The following is a 20,844-nucleotide window of genomic DNA, read 5'->3' on the forward strand; positions in this document are numbered from 1 at the left end:
CATCACTAACCCTAAAATGTACATAAACCCTGTCCCCAGGAACACAATTTATAGATTATCATGACAGAATATGCTAATCAATGACTAGAAGATAACTATACATAAGATGCATAAATTCATCAACTAACCATTCAGAAATGTTGTCAACATGTTGTCACTTCTTCTTGAGTCTCTCCATCTTTCTCTGAATCCGGTTTGAACATAAAAGGCTAAACTTTTTGAAGTTTTCAGGACACAATTTGTTGTATCTCCGCCCTCTGTGCCGGGAGCAGCAGCTCATTTTTAACATGCTATATAAGAATATCTGTGGGGTATTGTGAGCTAAAACTTCACATACACACTCTGAGGACATCAGAGACTTATTTTACATCTTGTGAAAAGGGCATTATACCACCCCTTTAAATTTGAACAGGGTGATGGTAGGCTTGTGTGATGGGTCATCCATGCACGATCCGTTCATAGCATCTGTCATGTGACAAAGGAAAGACTCTGAAGTTAAAGTAATTATTTATGTGCCCTGGAAATGATCTTTGCATGGCTGCATTATAATGATTTCTTAATTCAGAATATGACAAATATTGCGTAGGTGGATGTGTTTGGGGATGTGTTTTGGCTGTTAAAAAGTATAATATTTAAAGACACTTAAATGAACGAAATGACACGAATAAAGATTCGTTTATTTTGATGAACTGTAAAATGATCCGAACTACGGGACTTCCGGTACAACCATCCGAATCAGGAGAGTCAGTAGTAAATTTGCAGATCATTTGGGATGTGTATTGGTTCATCATAGACTGCTTTACTCACAATCTTTATTTATTTTATTACAGAAAAAATAAAAATAATTAACAATACAAATGAATTGATAAACATTAAAGTATTTTAAAAATAAAGAATTTGACTGTGTAATGTAGAAGATGCACCATTAAACAATCAGAGCAGGATGACTGTCAGATGTTTTACAGGAAATATGTTCTCAACTAAGGGGGCCGGGGGCCTCTGCAAACTTCTAAGGGTCAATATGACTCAAAATAATTTAAAACAAGCATAAAAATTTGCCAAACATATTTTCACATTAATATACTCCAGAAAGATGACAATGAAGCAATAAATCTAAAAATATGCCCATTAAAAAGAAGGAAATGACATGAACTTCTGCACAATCTTACTTGATTTGATCATAAATCGAAATATGGTGACAACATTCTATGCCTTGAAAGAAACAGCAGTGAGTGCAGACATTTACAATGATATTTTAAAAACAATATGTATACAAATAATGTATACAAATAATTGATTAACATGGTGTCTGAGGATATGGCTCTGTGTGAAACACATGTTAGATTACTAAAATAATGTTTTAATATGTGATAAAAGATGGCATAAAACAAAAGACCAAAATCTTTAATGTAGCCTATATTTGCTATATGCACAATAGTATTTTTAAAAAGTATAAGCTACACATTGTAATTCTTAATATTGACTTATTATTAGTCAGACTATATGTCACATTTCAGATGGATGAATGCGCAAACAGGTTTTGTTTTGGGACATTTGTCATGTTCTCAGATTGCTCACTATTAAATTGATAAATCAATTGAATTGGTCAGTTGATTATCACCTCAAACGTTACAATAATTAAACAAAAGATTAAACCAAATACCAAAATCTTTAATGTATATTTGCTCTCTCAGTACCCCTCATCATCCAATAGCCTTGTTTCTCATGCAAGCAATCAATAAAAATACAAAAAAATATGAAACAGGCACACACAGTATACCGTATATATACTGTAACCAGACAGATTCTCAAATGAAAACTCATATTCAAAACAGCAAGCACAATCTAGTATGATTGCACACAAACAATATTAGACCCAGCATACTGCAATGGTCTGTGTGTATATTGAAACCTCTGTTTTGGGGTTTCCCACATCTTGGATGACGCTATGCCATTCTGTTTTGGTTTTGTGTTTGTAAAATATAAATCCATTAACAAACCTGTATCCTGTGATTTGCTTAGCACACTTGTTACAACACCATAAAAAGATACTTTATATAGAAACTATGCCCTCTTGTCTATAAATACATTTAAATTCTTTGTAAACATAAAAAAAAATAATATGGAGAAACAATCAGCTGTTAATTCAGTGTTATTCTCCCATCTAAGAATATAAATCTCAATTGTAAATCTCACAGTTTATTAAAAGCAAATATTGCATTGGCTCAGATGGTGTAAAGAAATCTCAGATTATTATTCCTCCATTTGTGATGGTCTCCAATGAACAAAACAGAAGATGTGATGGTTTGATCCTCATTCAAATGGATGGATATCTTCAGATATCTGTATAACATTATGTTCATCTGTAAATGGATATAAATGTGATTTAATATATAAGACAATAATCTAGCTGTTATTCCATTCTGAGGATTTTACAGTAATAATAATTTATATCGAAGTCAAAATGAGGTTTGTAGTCATTTTATCACGCTCCAGAAAACTGTGGTATTTCAGTATTTGTCACAAATATTCCATTATACATAAAGTGATCTTGTAAATATTAAAATAGATCACATTTTATCTTGAAGGAAAACATACCAGGATATTCAGTTGGCCTACCTCTTGACCTTCTAATCCTTATGACTGCCACAATCACACATATCACCAACATCAGGACAACAACAGCAATAGCAACTTCTATGTGACTGGAAGGTTCATCTTCTATAAGAGAAAGCATTTAGAATAAGATCAAAACATTAAGATTTTATCTGATACTTTCTATTTCTGTAAAAGCTCATTACCTAACTCAATGATCAGTTTGTTGTCCAGACTGAGGTGTGTAACAGAGCAGCTGTATGTGTGTTTGTCTGCACTGATCTCCAGACTCTTCCTCATCTGGTACGTCCCGTCACCATTGGGCAGCAGATCTCCTCCAGTGATCTCATGATCAGATACAGGCTGTCCATCTCTGAACAGGGTCAGGTTGATGACTGCATTTCGTTGCCTTGTACCCGTACTTGTGTAATGACAATAAAGTTGAATCTAATCTAAAATCTAATCTAATCTAATGTGACGAGGGTAAAATCCTGTTGCCAAACAACTCACACGAGACCCAGAAGACAGTTCTTTCTGGAGGAGCCTGACTTTGTGTTTCACTGTGGAAATAAAGGAAGGCAAAGAAAAATATGTATAAAAGAGAGAATATTACCTAAAAAAATTTTGTGTATAGTTACTGTTTATATATTGCATTATACCTTTTCTGTTTACTTGAGTTCCTCTCTTTTTAAGGTAACTCTTCAGGGTTTTTATGCAGGCTGGGTAGTATAACGTCTCAAGACGCCACATGGACAGTTCTAGATAGGGTTTTATTTCTAGTGCCGTGTAATTTAAAGAACCCCGATATGTGAATTTGCCATCAAAAAAGCGCAGTTCATCAGTCGTAGAGCCTCTAAAGGCATTTCTGGTGATTATTTGTGTAGGTTTATTGTCTCTCTGTTCACAAAGACTCATCGCCTGATAAACTACATGGCCTGTTAGGAAAGAAAGTGATGTGTTAACACATTTGGCCTCAGGAGCCCTTTAGAATTAATTAATATGACTTTGTATAAACTATTTGTGTAATGTCTGACTCAAAGCTGATCATTTAGCCAACCGAACTTACTTTCTGTATTGTTGACGGGTCTCAGGTGATTTGATCTTCTCTTAAAATGAAGATGCACATAGTAACTTAAAGTGCTGAGGTGATTTGGATCCACTACATCATCTTCATTTGTAGTATTTCCTCTTGAAACATAGATCTTCGTCTCTGAATTATAATATCCTACTGTGATGTCATCCAACACAAATAAAGCACTTAATACAGGAAATTATGTTTCTTCTTGAATGTATGTGAGAAGCAACTGCAAAGAGTGAGAACCTGTAAGAAACAACAGAAAAAAATATATTTTCTACACTAGATTTGAATGAGGTTGGGGTAAATGAAGTGCTATCTGCAGTGACATCAAAATCATGTTGCATTGTGGTCTATGGATCTGCCTGAAGTGTACATATTGAGTAGATATTTCTCCCTATAGGTCAAAATCGGGAGGTAAAGGGGTCGAGGCTCAGTCCAAATAAACTTGACGAAGTTAAACGCACTTCAAAATGGTGGTGGGGATTCTCCCGTGACTAAGTTCTTAGGGAAGTTTGTCTAAAAGTGGAGTTAAAGGGATACTCCACTTTAAAATGAAAATTCTGTCATCATATACTCACCCTCATGTTGTTTCAAACCTGTATGAATTTCTTTCTTCTGCTGAACAGAAAGGAAGATATTAAGAAGAATGTCAGTAATTTCTCAAATACAATTTGTCATTCATTGCACAATTTCAATTTTTCAAAACTTTTTTGTTGTTGCTCTTAAGCTATTTAAAAGAAGATTTGGAAATCTTCACACAATTTTCGCTCCATGGACAAAAATCAAATCAAATAAAACATTTCCATCTTGTACCCCTGGTGATGACAGCATGTGTTTTCAAAAGTTTAGAATTAGAAAACATTGTTTTCATTGAATCTAGAAAATTACCTAAATTAGTTAAATGAAATGGAGTGACCAATATTGTTGCTTTTATAGCCATAATGTCTTTTCCAGAGAATTCTGCATCAATACATGCTTTTACATAAACCTCACTGCCATATCCAGATTGGTGAGTCATGCTCTCACTTCTGCTATTGAACTTCTTGCAGTTGGGCTGTTAATGTTACCTTTTGAAAACAGATTCAAAGAGTTAGTTGAAGAAATATGAAAAATTGCTGTAACCAGTGGATAATCAAAAAATAATCAAGTTAAATAATAATCAAATTTGAAGCAGTCTCTGTAGTGATCATTGAAAGTGCAGCACCTAGCCCACACTGAAGATACATTGGATTGTCTCTCCGTGTGGATTGTCATTCAGTTGAGTCCATTCTCACCCCTCTCAGAAGTGTCAACTTCCTCTTTCAGGAGGGGAGCTGCAGGCCCCACTTCCTCTTTTGTTTTTCTGCAGTCATCCCCACTCAACAAGGTGTCTGAAATCTTGAACACTCAGAGAACCGCAAAACTCACATTAAACCTACAGAATAATAACAAAAAATCTCATCTGGTTATCAACACAGCAGTTCCTCGTTTTATTAAAAAGCGTACTTCATTGCGGAAAAAAGCAAGCGTTTCTTCTTTGCAAAGGAGCAGGAAAAACAGGAAAACAACTCTTAGAATAGTGTATAATGTAAACGAAAATAATTCTTTGTCTTTTCTCTTTTACAAGAAACCAAAATAAAATGACTGTAAGATGTCTGTTATGTGCATGTTCAAATCACAATTTATATTTAAATTGGTCACACAATCTCATTCTCATACTATGCATAATGCACAACAATTATCCCAGTTAAACATAAACCATTGACTCTTAAAATCTCATAGATCAAAACCATTTTTCCACACTGTCTCCCAGGGATAACGAGATACAAATTCTAGACACCTTCAAATAGAAAGTATAATATTTAAACACGTGCAGTTAATATCTTATTATTTATTCATTACTTTAAGTGATTGCCTAAATTCAAAAGCAGTGAATTGCTTAAATTCTATTGCTCAGTTTTATATATCTCATCTACATAAATACATAATTAAAGTCTAACTCATAAAAGTTTCTTTATGATTCAAAATGTCCTAATTATCACAGAGTATTTCACATGTGCATATTCCTATTATAATGATTTATACTTTTAACAATTTCTGCAATGTTTAATTGATTTCAAAATGTAAACAATCATAAATCTCAGGATAACAATATTGATCTATTTATCTTGTTTCCACATTTCTTTCTTTATCTTTCTTTATTAACCTTTCTTTAATTCAATCAAAATCAAAGTCTTTTTCAAACAAAAAGCAAGTTTCAGTGCTGCAGCATCTCGGGGTATTTTCCCCTCCCGGATCTGGTTTCCAGCATGACAAGTTGCTTTGCAGAAGTTTTATTGACAGCTTTTTTGAAGCATTCTTAATAGAAAAAACAAAATACTCAACATATACCTTGGTTGCATTTAACCATAATCATTGCTCATTGCTCTTAATAGACAAGGTAAGAACATTTTTTTTTCAAAGTCCTTAAATCTTTTAGATGTGATTAGGCCTACCAGTTTTCTTCAAAATTTTACTTAACAGAACAGCCACAATTTAATTAAACCTTTTAATTAATTTAGAAGCATTTTTAAGGAAAAGTGCTGAGGTCTGTCATACTACCTTAATACTTTAAGTCCTTTTAGCCCGACTGGAATGGTTCCCTCTGTCGAACAGTGTTCTGCAGTCTGGCAGAGTGAAGACAACGTGGTTCGTCATCCCCGTCCATCCGACAGAGGGAGATTCCGAGGACTCCTGGATCTGGCCCGCCAAATTGTAGTGGATTTTTCACTTTAAACCCGACTATCTAGCGTCTACAAATCGACACTTAATAACCTTTATACTCTTGCTCTTGCGTCTTCATTCGACAACTGGCCGAGTTTCTTACTCTATCTTACTTGCTTCCCTAAACTGACCTGCTGCGCAGCAGAAATTAACAGACAAACATCAGCAAATGTCAAATGCTTTATGATGTCGCCTTGGCTACGGTTTCGTTCCAATGAACTGCAGTAGCCAAGGCGACATCTAGTGTATATATCTATGCACTAGTCTGCGCACACGTCACACATTAGGAAGCGCGCACCCTCAGATCACTTGGACGTGGCTGTGTTCAAGAGGTAAAAACGATATAAATACTGTTCGTTTTCTCACACAAACCGATCGTTTCGTGTCTTAGGCCATCAATGTGTACTTACGATGGGGAATTGTTTAATTTGGACGATGGGGAATTGTTTAATTTGGACTCTGTGCTTGTGTTTTGAGGTGGTGACCACAGACCTGCATTATATGACTGACAGACAAGAACGGTTTGACCTAAAAATATCAAAATTGAAACTACTGCGGAAAAAAAGACACCTACATCTTGGATGCCTTTTCCTACATCTTGGATGCCCTTGAGGTAAGCTAAAACATACCAAAATTTAATTTCAAAGTTAACTTTCCCTATTAATAACGGCCAGGAGATCTTCCCGAGCAGTTCTCAGGGAATCTCTCCCAAGAAGCAAGGCCGGAGGATCTCAGACAAATTCCATTGAGAATCCCACCGTAAAACACATATACAACAGTTTTTAAAGAATCATGGTTTTAAAGAGGTATGGCATAATGTCAGGCTGCATTACATAATTAAACTGTCGTGGACATTTTAATCTGTATATTAAACTAACCATGTTCTCTTACGAGAGGTCTCTCGTACTGCGTAAGATATCTTACGCTAGGGGAAAATCCTTTTCCGCGAGATATTGAAGCCAAAAATTATCCTTAATTTTGTAATAATGCAAAACGCGTTGCAGCAGCAATGCAGACATAGGCGAGACAGCTCGCGCGCCTATTGGCTGCTCTGCGGCAACTGCAGCAGCCTATCGAGCGAGGCCTGGCGTGACGTCAGACCCAATCAGGGCACTTCGCGCCCGCTGCGTCACGTCCCGCCGAAATGGGCGTGGTCTAGGCCTATAAATATCGCTCGCAGGCAGCTATTATCTGATTTTTCATCCTTCAAGCGAAGCACACGCATCGCTGGAGCTGGATAAGAAGCCGCGCCGTCTGAAAGAGAGCACCTTCAGCGGGACGAGTCACTGAAGTCGCTGGCCGCGCCGCCTTCCTTGCCTTCCTGCTGCGCTTTCCGGCATTATATCCTTTCTCTGCTACTGTGTTTATGTATGTGTGTGTGCTCGCCGCCGCGACACACACTCCCATTGCACTAAAAGAGCTGGGCGTCTTTTTCAAGACGCCCCTTTTCCTGATCACGCAGCTCTCGCACTCGCTGACGGCGACTGCCCTCACTGCGAGTTAGGTACTGCCTATGGTGACTCTGAGGACTCACCTGGCATCCTTCTCCGAGACTGCTCCTCCGCCCCCCCCCCCCCCCCAACCCGCAAAGCTTGCCGGTTCGCCCGCTTGCCTTGCCTGCTTGGGGGACGATACCTGTTCTCCCTCTGTTCGAGCCGCGCACACCGCGCCGCTCACAGAGGATGTCAGGAGCGGGCGGTCACGGGGCTAGCTTTCTCTCTCCCTCTGTTCAAGCCGCGCAAACTGCGCCGCTCACAAGGGAGGCTGGAAGCGGACGGTCGGGGTTAGTTTTTCTTTACGTTATAAGAAAGCTACCCTGCCTTCTGCGCCCCATTCATGCGTCACTCACCGGCGAAAGGAGAAAGGTGTGTTTTTAGTCCCTCTGAGGATGGACTGACCTTCAATTTCTCATACATATTCCCAGTTCCCTGATCATGCGACTGGAAATATCAATATTGCAGCAGGCGAGCCTGTTTTAATACAAGCGCGCCTGCAAGCATACGCCGAAGAAAGCATGTGACGCTCTTATATGCTCGTGCATCCGAAAACCTTTGCGTTCCCCCCCTGTGGCTCAGTGGCGGAATCATTGGTTTTTCTCACGAGAGACCGGAGTTCGAATCCCGGTCTAGCGGCAGTTAAAATTATGCCGCCAATGCTTCGCTCTGTCAGTTCCCTGAAAAGCGACTGCAGACGTGCATTTTGCAGCCAACGAGCGCGTTGCACAACCCGCTCGCCTGCACCCAAACACCGTTTCTATGGTTTCCGTGCGTCACTGGCGAAAGGAGAAAAGAGCGTTTTCTGGTCCCCCCGCGGACGGACCGACCTCCTCTTTCTCGTACATTTCTCATTCCCCTCTGAAGTTCGGGCGACTGGAAATGTCAGTATTGCAGTGAGCAAGCCTGTTGTAATACACGCATGCCTGCAAACAAACGCCAGCACGTTGACGCTCTCTTATGCCGTCAATGCTCGCTCTGTCAGTTCCCTGAAAAGGTGACTGCAGATGTGTATTTTGCAGCCAACGAGCGCGTTGTACAACCCGCTCGCCTGCACCCAAACACCGTTTCTATGGTGTTCTGTGCGTTACTGGCGTAAGGAAAAAAGGGAGTTTTTCTGGTCCCGCTGCGGACGGACCAACCTCCTTTTTCCTATACATTTCCCATTCCCCTCTGGAATTCAGGCGACTGGAAATGTCAATATTGCAGTGAACAAGCCTGTTGTAATGCACGCAGGCCTGCAATAAACGCCAGCATGTTGACGCTCTCTGTTTCTATGGCAACTTCTCGCTCGTTCAGTTCCAGTAAATGTGACTGTTCCAGTGTATCCTGCAGTAAACAAGTCGGTTCTGTCACCCGCTTGCCTGCACACAAACGCCGTTTTTACGGCTACCCAGATAAATCCCATAAGTGTGAATTTTTTCTGGTGTCCCGGCCACGGCCGATGGTGCTTTATGTGTAAGAAGAATGCCCACTGCCCAGTGCCCATCTCTACACACAAGCACAGCCCGTCACACAGGGCTCGCGCACATGAATCGGCTCAGACCGATTGCGCTTCAAACATGGTGAATGTGCCCACTAACACCACGTTATGCATGTCTCACGGTTTCTGTAAAAACGAAACCAACGTGCACTCGCTTCACGCAAGCGAACGATGCTTTCGGTGTGATAAATGTGCCCGCTGTCCCGCGCCCACATCCACACATAGACATGACAGTTCCCACGGGAACCGCCCAGCCCTCCCCCTCGCGGTTAACCACCGCAGAGGAGTCGAGCGCGGGCAATCTGCCCGCTGTCATCAGCGCGCCCCATGCCTCAAATGTCACGAGCGACACGCTTGTGTTACAGCACACCGAAGCTTCTCCATCGCTGAGCGAGCGGAGCGCGCTTCGTATTCGACCCCTAGCTATCCATGCAGACGCATTGGCAAAGCTACCCGGGGTTTTCGAAGTGGGTGCTGAACATTATAGAAAGAGGCTATTCGCTGCAGTTTCGCCGACGCCCTCGCCGCTATGTGGCGCGCGTCGAGACCACGGTAAAAACAGAAGTAGCACATCTACTTCGAGCCGAAGTGACGAAACTATTGAGCAAAGGGGCCATAGAACCTCTCTCTCAAGATCAGAGCGAGGGAGGGCTATACAGCAGATACTTCCTGGTACCGAAAAAAGACGGGGGTCTCAGACCCATACTAGATCTAAGGCAACTGAACAAAGTGCTTGTGAAGCGACAGTTCAGGATGCTCACGACCAGGCAAATCCTTGTGCAGATTCGCCAAGGAGATTGGTTTGTGTCAATAGATCTGAAAGACGCGTATTTTCAAATACAGATAGCGTCACGTCACAGGCGATATTTGAGATTCGCCTTCGAGGGCCAGGCATATCAGTACACAGTCCTGCCGTTCGGTTTGTCCCTAGCACCCCGTACATTTACGAAGTGCATGGATGCGGCGCTCGCACCCCTCAGAATGAGAGGCATGCGAGTGCTGAACTATTTGGACGATTGGCTGATTCTAGCGCAATCTCGCGCAGTGCTCATAGAACACACGACCATTTTACTCGATCACCTCGAGGATTTGGGTCTGAGTGTCAATTGGGCGAAGAGCTCCCTGTCACCCAGTCAGAAAATATCTTTCCTGGGCACAGAACTGGACTCACTATCCATGATAGCGCGACTATCACCACAGCGCGCGGTAGACATTCGACGCACAGCGAACTCTTTTCGCTGCGGCGCGTCTGTCCCGCTCAAGAGATTTCAGAAGATGCTAGGTCTCATGGCCTCAGCATCGTCAGTGCTCCAGCTGGGTCTGCTCCGCATGCGCCCGCTGCAGTTTTGGCTGAAAGCGCGAGTCCCACGCGAAGCGTGGGCACCCGGTTTGCTTCGCCTCAGGGTCAATCAGAAATGCGTTACAGCTCTGAAACCCTGGAAAGCGAACGACTGGTACCAATCAGGTGTAAGCCTGGGGACTTCCTCGAGGGTGAAAGTGGTGTCCACGGACGCGTCCACCTCGGGATGGGGAGCGCTGCTCGAGGGCAGACCGTTCTTCGGCCAGTGGTCAGAACGGGAGAAGCTCCTGCACATAAACTGCCTCGAAATGCTGGCAGTAGACAACGCGCTGACGCGTTTTTGTCCCCAAATAAAAGGTCACCACGTCTTGGTCCGTTCGGACAACATGTCTGTGGTGTCCTACATAAATCGCCAGGGCGGCATCAGATCCGAGAAACTGTACAGGCTGGCAGAACGCCTCCTGGTATGGGCTCAGTGCAACCTGCGCTCGCTCAGAGCAGCGCACGTGCCAGGGATCATGAATATAGGACCAGACAGACTGTCCAGGAACAATGTTCCGGCAGGCGAATGGTCTCTACACCCACAGACAGTCCAACTGCTGTGGAAGAAATTCGGCAGAGCGGAAGTGGACCTGTTTGCGTCTCAAGAAAACGCTCACTGTCAAGAATTTTTCTCCAAGAGCAGGAGCGCGCTGGCCCATGTGTGGCCCCGCCGCCCGCTCTATGCTTTTCCCCCCGTCTCTCTCCTGCCTCAGGTGATAGAACGGTTCAGGGAAGAAGGATGCTCAGTACTGCTGGTAGCACCGTTCTGGAAAAACCAACCTTGGTTCCCAGCCGTGATGCAGTTAGCAAGTACTGCCCCGTGGCCAGTACCAGTGAGGAGAGATCTCCTCTCACAGGCCCGCGGCTCGATCTGGCATCCTCACCCGGAACTATGGTCCCTTCATGTCTGGGCCATCAACGGGTACATGTTGGACTCCCTAAAGGAGTATTAAACACGATCACGCAGGCTAGAGCTCCGTCTACAAGACGACTCTATTCTTCGAAATGGTCAGTGTTTTCGGGCTGGTGCACAGCCCGTGGTGTGTCACCCACAAACTGTGATGTGACGGAGGTGCTTTCCTTCCTACAAGAGCTGTTGGATGGGGGCAGGGCCCCCTCCACGCTCAAAGTTTATGTGGCGGCTATAGCAGCGTTCTCAGAAACAACGCTTGGTCAGTCAATAGGAAGGAACGATTTAGTCATCCGCTTCCTTAGAGGAGCTAAGAGACTGAATCCTCCCAGACCTCCCTCAGTCCCCGTATGGGACCTTTCTACGGTTCTGGAAGCCATGAAAGGTGCGCCATTTGAGCCTTTACAGTCAATCGATTTGAAACACCTGTCTTTCAAAACGGTGTTTTTGCTGGCTCTCGCTTCAGTGAAGCGCATAGGGGATCTGCACGCGCTCTCTGTGAGCGCGGCGTGCATGGAGTTTGGGCCCAATGACTCAAAAGTTATACTCAAACCTAAGCACGGTTATGTTCCAAAATCCCTCAACACACCGTTTAGGGCGCAGATTATCTCTCTGTCAGCCCTACCGGTCCCTGATGAGGAAAGAGACGCGAGCCTCCTTTGCCCAGTCAGGGCATTACGAGCTTATGTGTCTCGCTCGTCTGTTTTCAGACAGACGGAACAGCTCTTTGTTTCGTTTAGCGGACGTTCTAAGGGACTAGCCGCGTCGAAACAGAGCCTATCCAGATGGATAGTTGATGCTATAGCGCTGGCATACGCCTCCAAGGGCATGCAGTGCCCTTTGGGTGTCAGAACGCATTCCACGAGAGGCATGGCCTCTTCGTGGGCCTGGTCAAGTGGGATTGCCTTGCAAGATATTTGTATGGCGGCAGGCTGGGCCTCCCCGTCTACATTTATAAGGTTTTATAACCTAGAGGTTCCCGCCCTGCAGGCCAGGCTGCTGTCGGTCTAAACTACCAGTATTATCTGACCTGATGCGTTCAGCTCAGAATGCTGCGTTTGCTGAGCACAGCTCAATGTTCGACAGTTTAAAGCTGGGCAAACTGTGTAAGACCCACATTTTTCCCCATCAGTTCAGGCCGTACCCCGCCCTGTCTGTATGATGAAATTTGCGTCCCATCGACGCTACTTTATGTGGAAAAGTGAGGCTGCACCCCTCCTTCTTTCCGGACTCTCTGTGAGTTCACTGAGTGATTGTGCACTATATGTACCCCGGGCTTTCGCCCTTGGGTCTTTGGTGTCAGATCTCAGCATGCACGGCGTTTTACATTGGGTCCCCTAGCGTAAGATATCTTACGCAGTACGAGAGACCTCTCGTAAGAGAACGTACTCGGTTACTAACGTAACCTCGGTTCTCTCTAGAAGAGGGAACGAGTACTGCGTATCTTGCCGTGCATGCACATGCTCTGGTTGCTTCGATGATGAAAAACCAGATAATAGCTGCCTGCGAGCGATATTTATAGGCCTAGACCACGCCCATTTCGGCGGGACGTGACGCAGCGGGCGCGAAGTGCCCTGATTGGGTCTGACGTCACGCCAGGCCTCGCTCGATAGGCTGCTGCAGTTGCCGCAGAGCAGCCAATAGGCGCGCGAGCTGTCTCGCCTATGTCTGCATTGCTGCTGCAACGCGTTTTGCATTATTACAAAATTAAGGATAATTTTTGGCTTCAATATCTCGCGGAAAAGGATTTTCCCCTAGCGTAAGATATCTTACGCAGTACTCGTTCCCTCTTCTAGAGAGAACCGAGGTTACGTTAGTAACCGAGTACGTTTCTAACATCTAACCTTAATGGAACAGGATGTACTGTGACAAAACCAATGGAAAACTTGTGACTTTGACTGTGTGCGTATGTATATGTAAAAATAACAAAGTTTGGGAAATGAAACTAGACAGTCTGTTAGAATTGTGTGGTTAACGAATGAAGTCATCATTAAAACAAATTTAGCTTTAGTAACAGAGGGGTTTGCATATGAAGAACCAATCAAATAATGGGGAAATTAAGTAATGCAGCCTGACATTATGCCATACCTCGATTCTATAAAAACTGTTGTATATGTGTTTTACGGTGGGATTCTCGAAAATTCCAAAATAAAAATAAAAATGAGAACATGAAACAAAACCTAATCATACGTGACATAATCAGACGTGACATAGACTGACCAGGGCTGTGTTTCCCAAAAGCATCGTAAGCCTAAGTTGATCATAGAGACCATTTTGGTGGCAATTGTTCTACGATCAACTTAGGTTTACGATGCTTTAGGGAAACGCAGGCAAGATCTTCCCATCTGAGTTTTGCTTCATTGCTTCATGGAATCAACAGTTGCTATGCAACCAAGAAATTATGAAGCTAAAATGCATGGATTAACACGAGTCAGCAATGTGAACCATGTAGAAACATAGTAGTATCATATATTATATATATATATTAATCAAAGCCTTTGGCTGACAAATGTGTATATAAAAAATTGCACACACACACACACAAAAAAAGAGGAAACACTGAAAATAAGGTTAAAAGACACTTAACTCAATCACATGGGTAAAAATAACACCCAATATCAAAACCTCTTAAGTTTATAAGCACGCTCACATAGATAAATCATATTGTTTTGTTTTATTTAAATATATTTAGTATTTGCTTCACAGGCTTGCAACTAGCCCACTAGAAGCACACTGCTGTTCTGTTTATGCTATAGCTCGTGATCGATAGCATTACACTATTCTGAAACTTGATTTTAGAAGATACATCAATACATATTCTCAGTGAAAGCAATTTTTAAATGAAGTAAAAAAATTAAACTTTTTAAAAAACGAGAGTTGTAAGTTCACAAGTCTTTTGAAATCTTACCTTTTGGAGCAACTATGGGAAGTGAAAGCAGAAAAAGATGAAGAATGTTGTTGGCATACATACTGTATGATTTCAGTAAGCACTTATCTGCAATACTGTAGAACCGTTAGTTAAGTTGGTGATTGTGTTTATGAGCTCTTCAGCTGTTATGTTTTGCTAGTCATAAAAAATAAATGCTTTGAAAGCAACCTTTACACCATAAACAGGCCTTGACTTCCTCTTTCACATTTGTCTGATAACAGTCAGAACTGACCACTGGTAGAAATAAAATATAAACAGAAGTATTGCTACAACTTTTAGACCTTACATGACAATTTAATAGAATATATATTTGTCAGATTTCATCAGATGCTGAAAATAAAATTGGAGTTGAATGAACAACGTATACAAAAAAGTCAACTTTTTCTTTTCTTTAATGAAGTTGGGATAAAGAAAAACAAAACAAAATAAAGGACAAGAAAGTCTAGACAACAAAATCATTTAATTTAGAGTTCTTTGAAGACTTTTCATGATGCGTCCGCAGTTTCATGACAGTCAAACATGAAAACATGAATACAGATTCTCAAATGTAATTTCCAATCCAAAGAAAACAAGATGAATATGTAAAATTACATAAATATGATTTAATATATACACAACTCCTGTGCATAGCAATATCCTGTGGTTCGTTCAATCATATTAAATGATTTAAAAAATATTGGTTAGCGCTGAAATGATTTATATAGATTAGTGGTTTATTGACATTGTATCAATGGAGAAAAATGTAAGTGTTTTATCTCCAGAAAGTGCAGACATAGTATACTTATGATAAAATAGACAAAGAATTAGACTGCACAAAAAGTATAAAGTGAATCAAGGTAAATTGTGCTCCTTGTGTGAAAATCTGGCTCAGCGTACCTGAATTCATTTTACCCCACTAGACAACAATTTTTACAGTTGTACTACATTTACAGTTGTAATCTGTAATAGCCTATGTAAATAAGACATAGGTGGTATTGTATTGTTTGATACTGCTGATAGTTTAATACTGTCTTTTGACATCTTCAATATGGTAGACAAGTGTACGGTATACTTTAAAATTAAATCAAATGAAATGATCAAATAAACAATAAAATAAGACAATTTGAGAGACAGAAGACAGGCTTAAGCCAGAGGAAGAAAATCCTACCCACACATATTAGACATTTTGGTTTTCATTAAACCAGCAACAACAATAAATGCCAAAAACATTGAAGCATTGCAGTTTTTTTTATTTGACTAACAATGCTATGTATCGCATCAAGAAATGTGTGTATCGTTACACCTCTACAACAGATGCACGTGACACAAAGATATTCCATTTAGAGTTATTTTGTAAAAATTCAAATAGATAATATTTTCATATTTTAAGAAAAACATACTACATCATTAAGTCATCATGCTTTTCTCATGCAAACCACTGCCAAAATCACAGATATCGCACATACCAATAGCAGGACAGCAACAACAACTCCTATGTGACGTCTGGAAGGTTCATCTTCTAAAAGAGGAAGCATTCAGAATAAGATCAACATGTAAAGATTTTATCTGATACTTCCTATTTTTGTAAAAGCTCATTACCTAACTCAATGATCAGTTTGTTGTCCAGACTGAGGTGTGTAAAAGAGCAGCTGTATTTGTGTTTGTCTGCACTGATCTCCAGACTCTTCCTCATCTGGTACGTCCCGTCACCATTGGGCAGCAGATCTCCTCCAGTGATCTCATGATCAGATTCAGGCTGTCCATCTCTGAACAGGGTCAGGTTGATGTGACGAGGGTAAAATCCTGTTGCCAAACAACTCACACGAGACCCTCCAGAATCTGAGTTTGCTTTTTGTGTGAGTGTGATATTGGGTGTTACTGTAGGAGAAGGAGGAAAAAAATAAACGAGAGATGATTCAGAGAACGTTTTACATGTATAAATACATGTAAAAATAAATGCATGTAAGAAATTTCAGCCCGTTCTCATACCCAAAACGTCACTTTTTCGTCACTTTCAACCATGCTTCAATATCCGACGCACAAAGCACCCTTTAGCGTCCATATGAGACGCATAACCCTACCACATACCTAAACCTACCCATAACCGAAGCGTCACATATGGACGCTAAAGGGTGCTTTGTGCGTCGGATATTGAAGCATGGTTGAAAGTGACGAAAAAGTGACGATTTGGGGTGAGAATGTGTTGGAAATTTAGGGAATTTAGATGTGCCCTTGAGTACGTACCTTTTCTGTTCCTTTGATCTCTTCTCTTTTTGAGGTAATTCTTGAGAGTTGTTATACAAAGTGGGTAAAAGGTCTTTGCAAAATCTTGCTTAAATTCTTCCAGGTGAGGTTTGATCAGTTCTTGTTTAATATTTACAGTCACAGTATAAGTAAATGTGTTGTTAATGTAATGCAGTTCATCTGTGGTGGAGCCTCTGGCAGCATCTGCAATAATCATCTTTCCAGGCTTGTCGGAGTCCAGCAGCTCACACACAACCAGTGTCTGATAAACATCAAGACCTGTGAGGGAAATATGAGGGAGAATTGTTATGGGAGATTGTCATGGATTGGCCTCCTTAAACATACACTCTTTGTTTAGCAAACCATTTTTAAGAAAAAATCTATTTGATAACTCTAAAATTGTCATTGTAAATAACCACATGCTATTTTACAACCTAAACTAACATTGCCTTGTAAAAAAGTTATCAAAATCAAATTATCTGATTGTCACGGTTTCCCCTAAGTGTGTTGACTCTTATAGTGTTTCCTGTTTTAATTCCTGTTCCCCTAAGTTTCCTGTGCTAGTTGTGTAGTCCCTTTACAGTTTGTTGATCATTGGTACCCCTTGATTGTCTCCGCATCTTGTTATCTTGTCATTACATTTTATTTTTCAGACAATGTTTTTAAAATATTAGAAGAATATTTATATATATATATATATATATATTTTTTTTTTTTTTTTTTTTTTTTTTTATAAAGAAACAATAAATAAGATTTTGCAGAATTATTAAAAAGTTATTCTTTTAATTCTGATACCACAAATGATTTCACCTAAAAAAACAATATATTTAAAATCAAAAATTTAAAATGAGCTCATCAAAACAAAATATTTAAGCAAAAGAATATGTACAGTATGAATAGCATTTTCATGCATTTTTTTAAATAGATTCATAGATGTCATTGAGCCAGATACTTACTGTCATTTTGGTTGTCTTGCCCTAACAGTGCAGCTCTTCTCAAAAAGGAGTTATACATGTAGTCACTTACACCCTTTATGTAATCTGAACCTATCACATCATCCTCATTCGTCATATTCCCTCTTGGAATATATGTCTTTGAATTATAGTATCCAACTGTGATGTCATCCAAAGTTGTTGTGTAACTAAATTTAGGAAATTGTGTTTTTCCACGAATGTATGTTGAAAGCAACCACAAAGAGTGAGAACCTGAAAAACAGATTGATTATTGGTGATTACAATGGATTATTGTTTATTATTGATTATTTGATTCTTGATTGATTTCTACCATAGTAGGCTATGAGACTGTATACAATAAAACTTTTAAGCTTCATCCTATTTATTTTTTATTTAAAACAAGCCTTGGAATCTTGGCAATGACTTATACTTTCATTCAGAATGAAAATGATATGGGGAGAGCGGGGCAAAACCTAACACTTTCTGACTTTCTCAGTTTATATAAATCCACTTGAGATTCAGTGTTTTTTTTTTTGTTTTTTTTGTTTTTTACACATTAATTTCACACATGTATAGTACAAATATGTGGTCTTGCTTCACTAGTGTATACTTTTTTCTTTATTTTATGAAGGTAGAATGATGCCATAAAGAATCGCATGTGCAGGGTAAGATTTGTGAAAGTGTACATAAGATAATATAAATTAAATTTGCATGTGCAAAGAAGATTTGTGAAGGTGTAAATATTTGCATTTAACTGCTATTCGTAAGTGTAATTCATGTATTGTGAAACTGCAGCTTCATGCTAATGCAATTTAATTTACTCTTACAATCTTATGTCTTAGAATGAAAAAAACGTATGTCTTACCCTGCGCGTGCGATTTTTTTTTTATGGCAAAATTTTACCTTCATAAAAAAAGAAAAAAGTATACACTGTATTAATGAAACAAGCTAATGAGTGAACAGTGACAACATGCCCATAGGGTACACTGTAACATGAGGGGTACATTGTAACCACCATATGACAGCTTAAAATGTTGTCTGATCTAATAAGAAAAATATATTAGACAAACAAAAATATTTTGTAAATAAAATACAATTATTAACTTTTTCAAATAAAATAATGCTGTTTTTACAACTTTACAACTTTTGGAGTTTGACAATGAACACACGGCAAATACAGATATACAACATAGTTCAAAACAATGTGAGCAAAAGCAAAATAGATGAAGAAAAGCATTCAGACATTCAGAAAAACACAAAGCTGAACACAACACACCCCATCCACACACCGCTCTCATGGAACAAGAGACAAATAGACGAGACAGAGTGCTTTGCATTTCATGAAATAATAATTTCTGAATTTTGAACTCAACTCAGTCTTTACTCGCAGTCGCCTCTTTCTCATGGTTTGCCAATAGAATTCATAAAAGTTATATGTTAGTAACATCACTAACATCAAAGAATTGCATAGTTCTAATAGCGTGGCACATTGTAACAGAATGCCCCACCTCACCTGGGATTTATATCTGGCTAGTGATCTTTCTTGTTTCCATTCTTGTATCTTTCTTGTATCTCTCTTGTTAAGTCACCACATGTGTAATACAACTAACCCTGTTTAGGTTGTGACTCGCTCTACCCCAACGCTCTATAAAGGTACGGAGGACATACATAACCTTCATTAATCTTGAATTAATTCGTTGAAAAAGATTAGTTTTTAAACTTCTAATAATATTTAAAAACGTAAACAACTTACCATATGAAGCAGATGGAAGTGAAAGTGTGAGTAAAAAAACGACATACGATTGTGTCCATTTGCACTGCATGCTTTTAGTCTTCAAATATTGTGCATACCAAGTTAGAATATGTCTGGGGCGGTACGAACATTTCGGGTTGAGCAGCCGTGTTTTCTGAAGCTCGATATAGTTGTTCCTAAAAGTTTGCTTGAAGTGAGTAACTCCAACTGACTTGTCACGCGATGACTTCACAAAAATTGATTAAACCTGCCAAAGTAAAACTAGACCCCAAAGAGAAAGCTCTGTCGCCTAATATTGAAAAGAAAATTGAGGCCAGAGAAATGGAGCACGATTACGCAATGGAGGTGTCTGTAAGCAGTAAAAAGAGAACGCGGAGAGGGCTTCCTCCCTCCAACTCCCAATCCTGCGGGAAAAGGGGTTAAAGCCTACAGCTTTGATCAAGCAAGGAGGGCAGGAAAGCTCGCTTTCTTTCACGGTCCATATGGCTTCATTGAAGGACGACGGATCGACGTTGACGGGTGAAATGATACATTTCTAAGTGTCAATCAAGTAGTTGGAAACTTTGCAATGGGATACTAGAGCTCTATCTGAAAGTCGCGGTTCATATAGTGACTGAGTGAGCTTACAAGTGGTGGTTCGATTTGTGGTTTTATAGGTCTCTTTTTTTCTGTTTTAGCGTAATGATTAAGGACAAAATAATTGTTGGTTCTATGAATGTTAGGGACATTGTTAAAAGGAAAGCAGTTTTTCTATTTTGTAAAGGGCAGAAAGCTCATTGTATGTTTCTACAAGATACTCATTCTTCGGACTCGGATGCATCTTTCTGGAATAATCAATGGGGGGAGAAGAATTTTTTTCAGCCGTGGTTCTAACCGTTCAGGAGGAGTGGCAATATGCTTCAACAAATGTCCTGGGGAAGTCGTCGTTCATAAAGCTGATGGAAGTGGTCACTGGTTGATGGTGGTACTGAAAATTGATGGTAGTTTTTTCATTTGAATTAATATTTATGGCTTTAACAATGCAGCTCAAAACCAGAAATTATTAGAAAATATTTCTAATATGATATCAGAAACTGAAACTGAATCAGAAAGATATCAGAAATCAGGGGGGATTTGAGAAATCTATTATTCTGTGCCCTAAAAGAAGTTAGGCTATTGAAAAAAAAAGAGTTGATTGAAAGTATTAAAGTATTAAAAGAGGGATTCGTCAGGGATGTGGTAGCTCACCATTATTAAATATGGTTGCAGAGTTAATATTGATATTGATCTAGATAAAGATGTTATGGAGAATAAAAATGTGTTGAATAACATACATAAATGTAAGTCCATACTAAATAGATGGC

General features: G+C 40.1%; 1 protein-coding gene and 1 long non-coding RNA gene across 7 annotated transcripts in view; one reads left to right on the plus strand and one right to left on the minus strand.

The window, feature by feature from the left end:
* LOC309490893 (major histocompatibility complex class I-related gene protein-like) overlaps positions 1 to 20,610 on the minus strand; it is a 66,469-nt gene extending 45,859 nt beyond the window's left edge. Inside the window, exons 1-6 of one of the 6 annotated variants that reach the window (XM_082160229.1) lie at positions 19,502 to 20,521; positions 17,752 to 18,000; positions 16,796 to 17,074; positions 16,151 to 16,429; positions 2,620 to 2,721; positions 1,889 to 2,363 (exon numbers count right to left, since the gene is read on the minus strand). In XM_082160229.1, coding sequence (XP_082016355.1) covers positions 2,314 to 2,363; positions 2,620 to 2,721; positions 16,151 to 16,429; positions 16,796 to 17,074; positions 17,752 to 18,000; positions 19,502 to 19,571 — 1,029 coding nt within the window. In that variant the 5' untranslated portion in view covers positions 19,572 to 20,521 and the 3' untranslated portion in view covers positions 1,889 to 2,313. Of the gene's footprint in view, positions 1 to 1,888; positions 2,364 to 2,619; positions 2,722 to 15,013; positions 16,071 to 16,150; positions 16,430 to 16,795; positions 17,075 to 17,751; positions 18,001 to 19,501 lie in introns of those variants that run through there. The other 5 variants (XM_082160230.1, XM_082160234.1, XM_082160232.1 and 2 more) reach the window with 5 other exon arrangements.
* On the plus strand, positions 13,478 to 15,547 carry LOC309490913. The gene is made up of 2 exons (XR_014202877.1): positions 13,478 to 13,888; positions 13,974 to 15,547. It is a non-coding gene; the product is annotated as an uncharacterized lncRNA (long non-coding RNA).
* Positions 20,611 to 20,844: the final 234 nt, after the last annotated feature.

Source organism: Leuciscus leuciscus (genome assembly GCF_965113295.1).
Source record: "Leuciscus leuciscus genome assembly, chromosome: 25".
Classification (NCBI taxonomy): domain Eukaryota; kingdom Metazoa; phylum Chordata; class Actinopteri; order Cypriniformes; family Leuciscidae; genus Leuciscus; species Leuciscus leuciscus.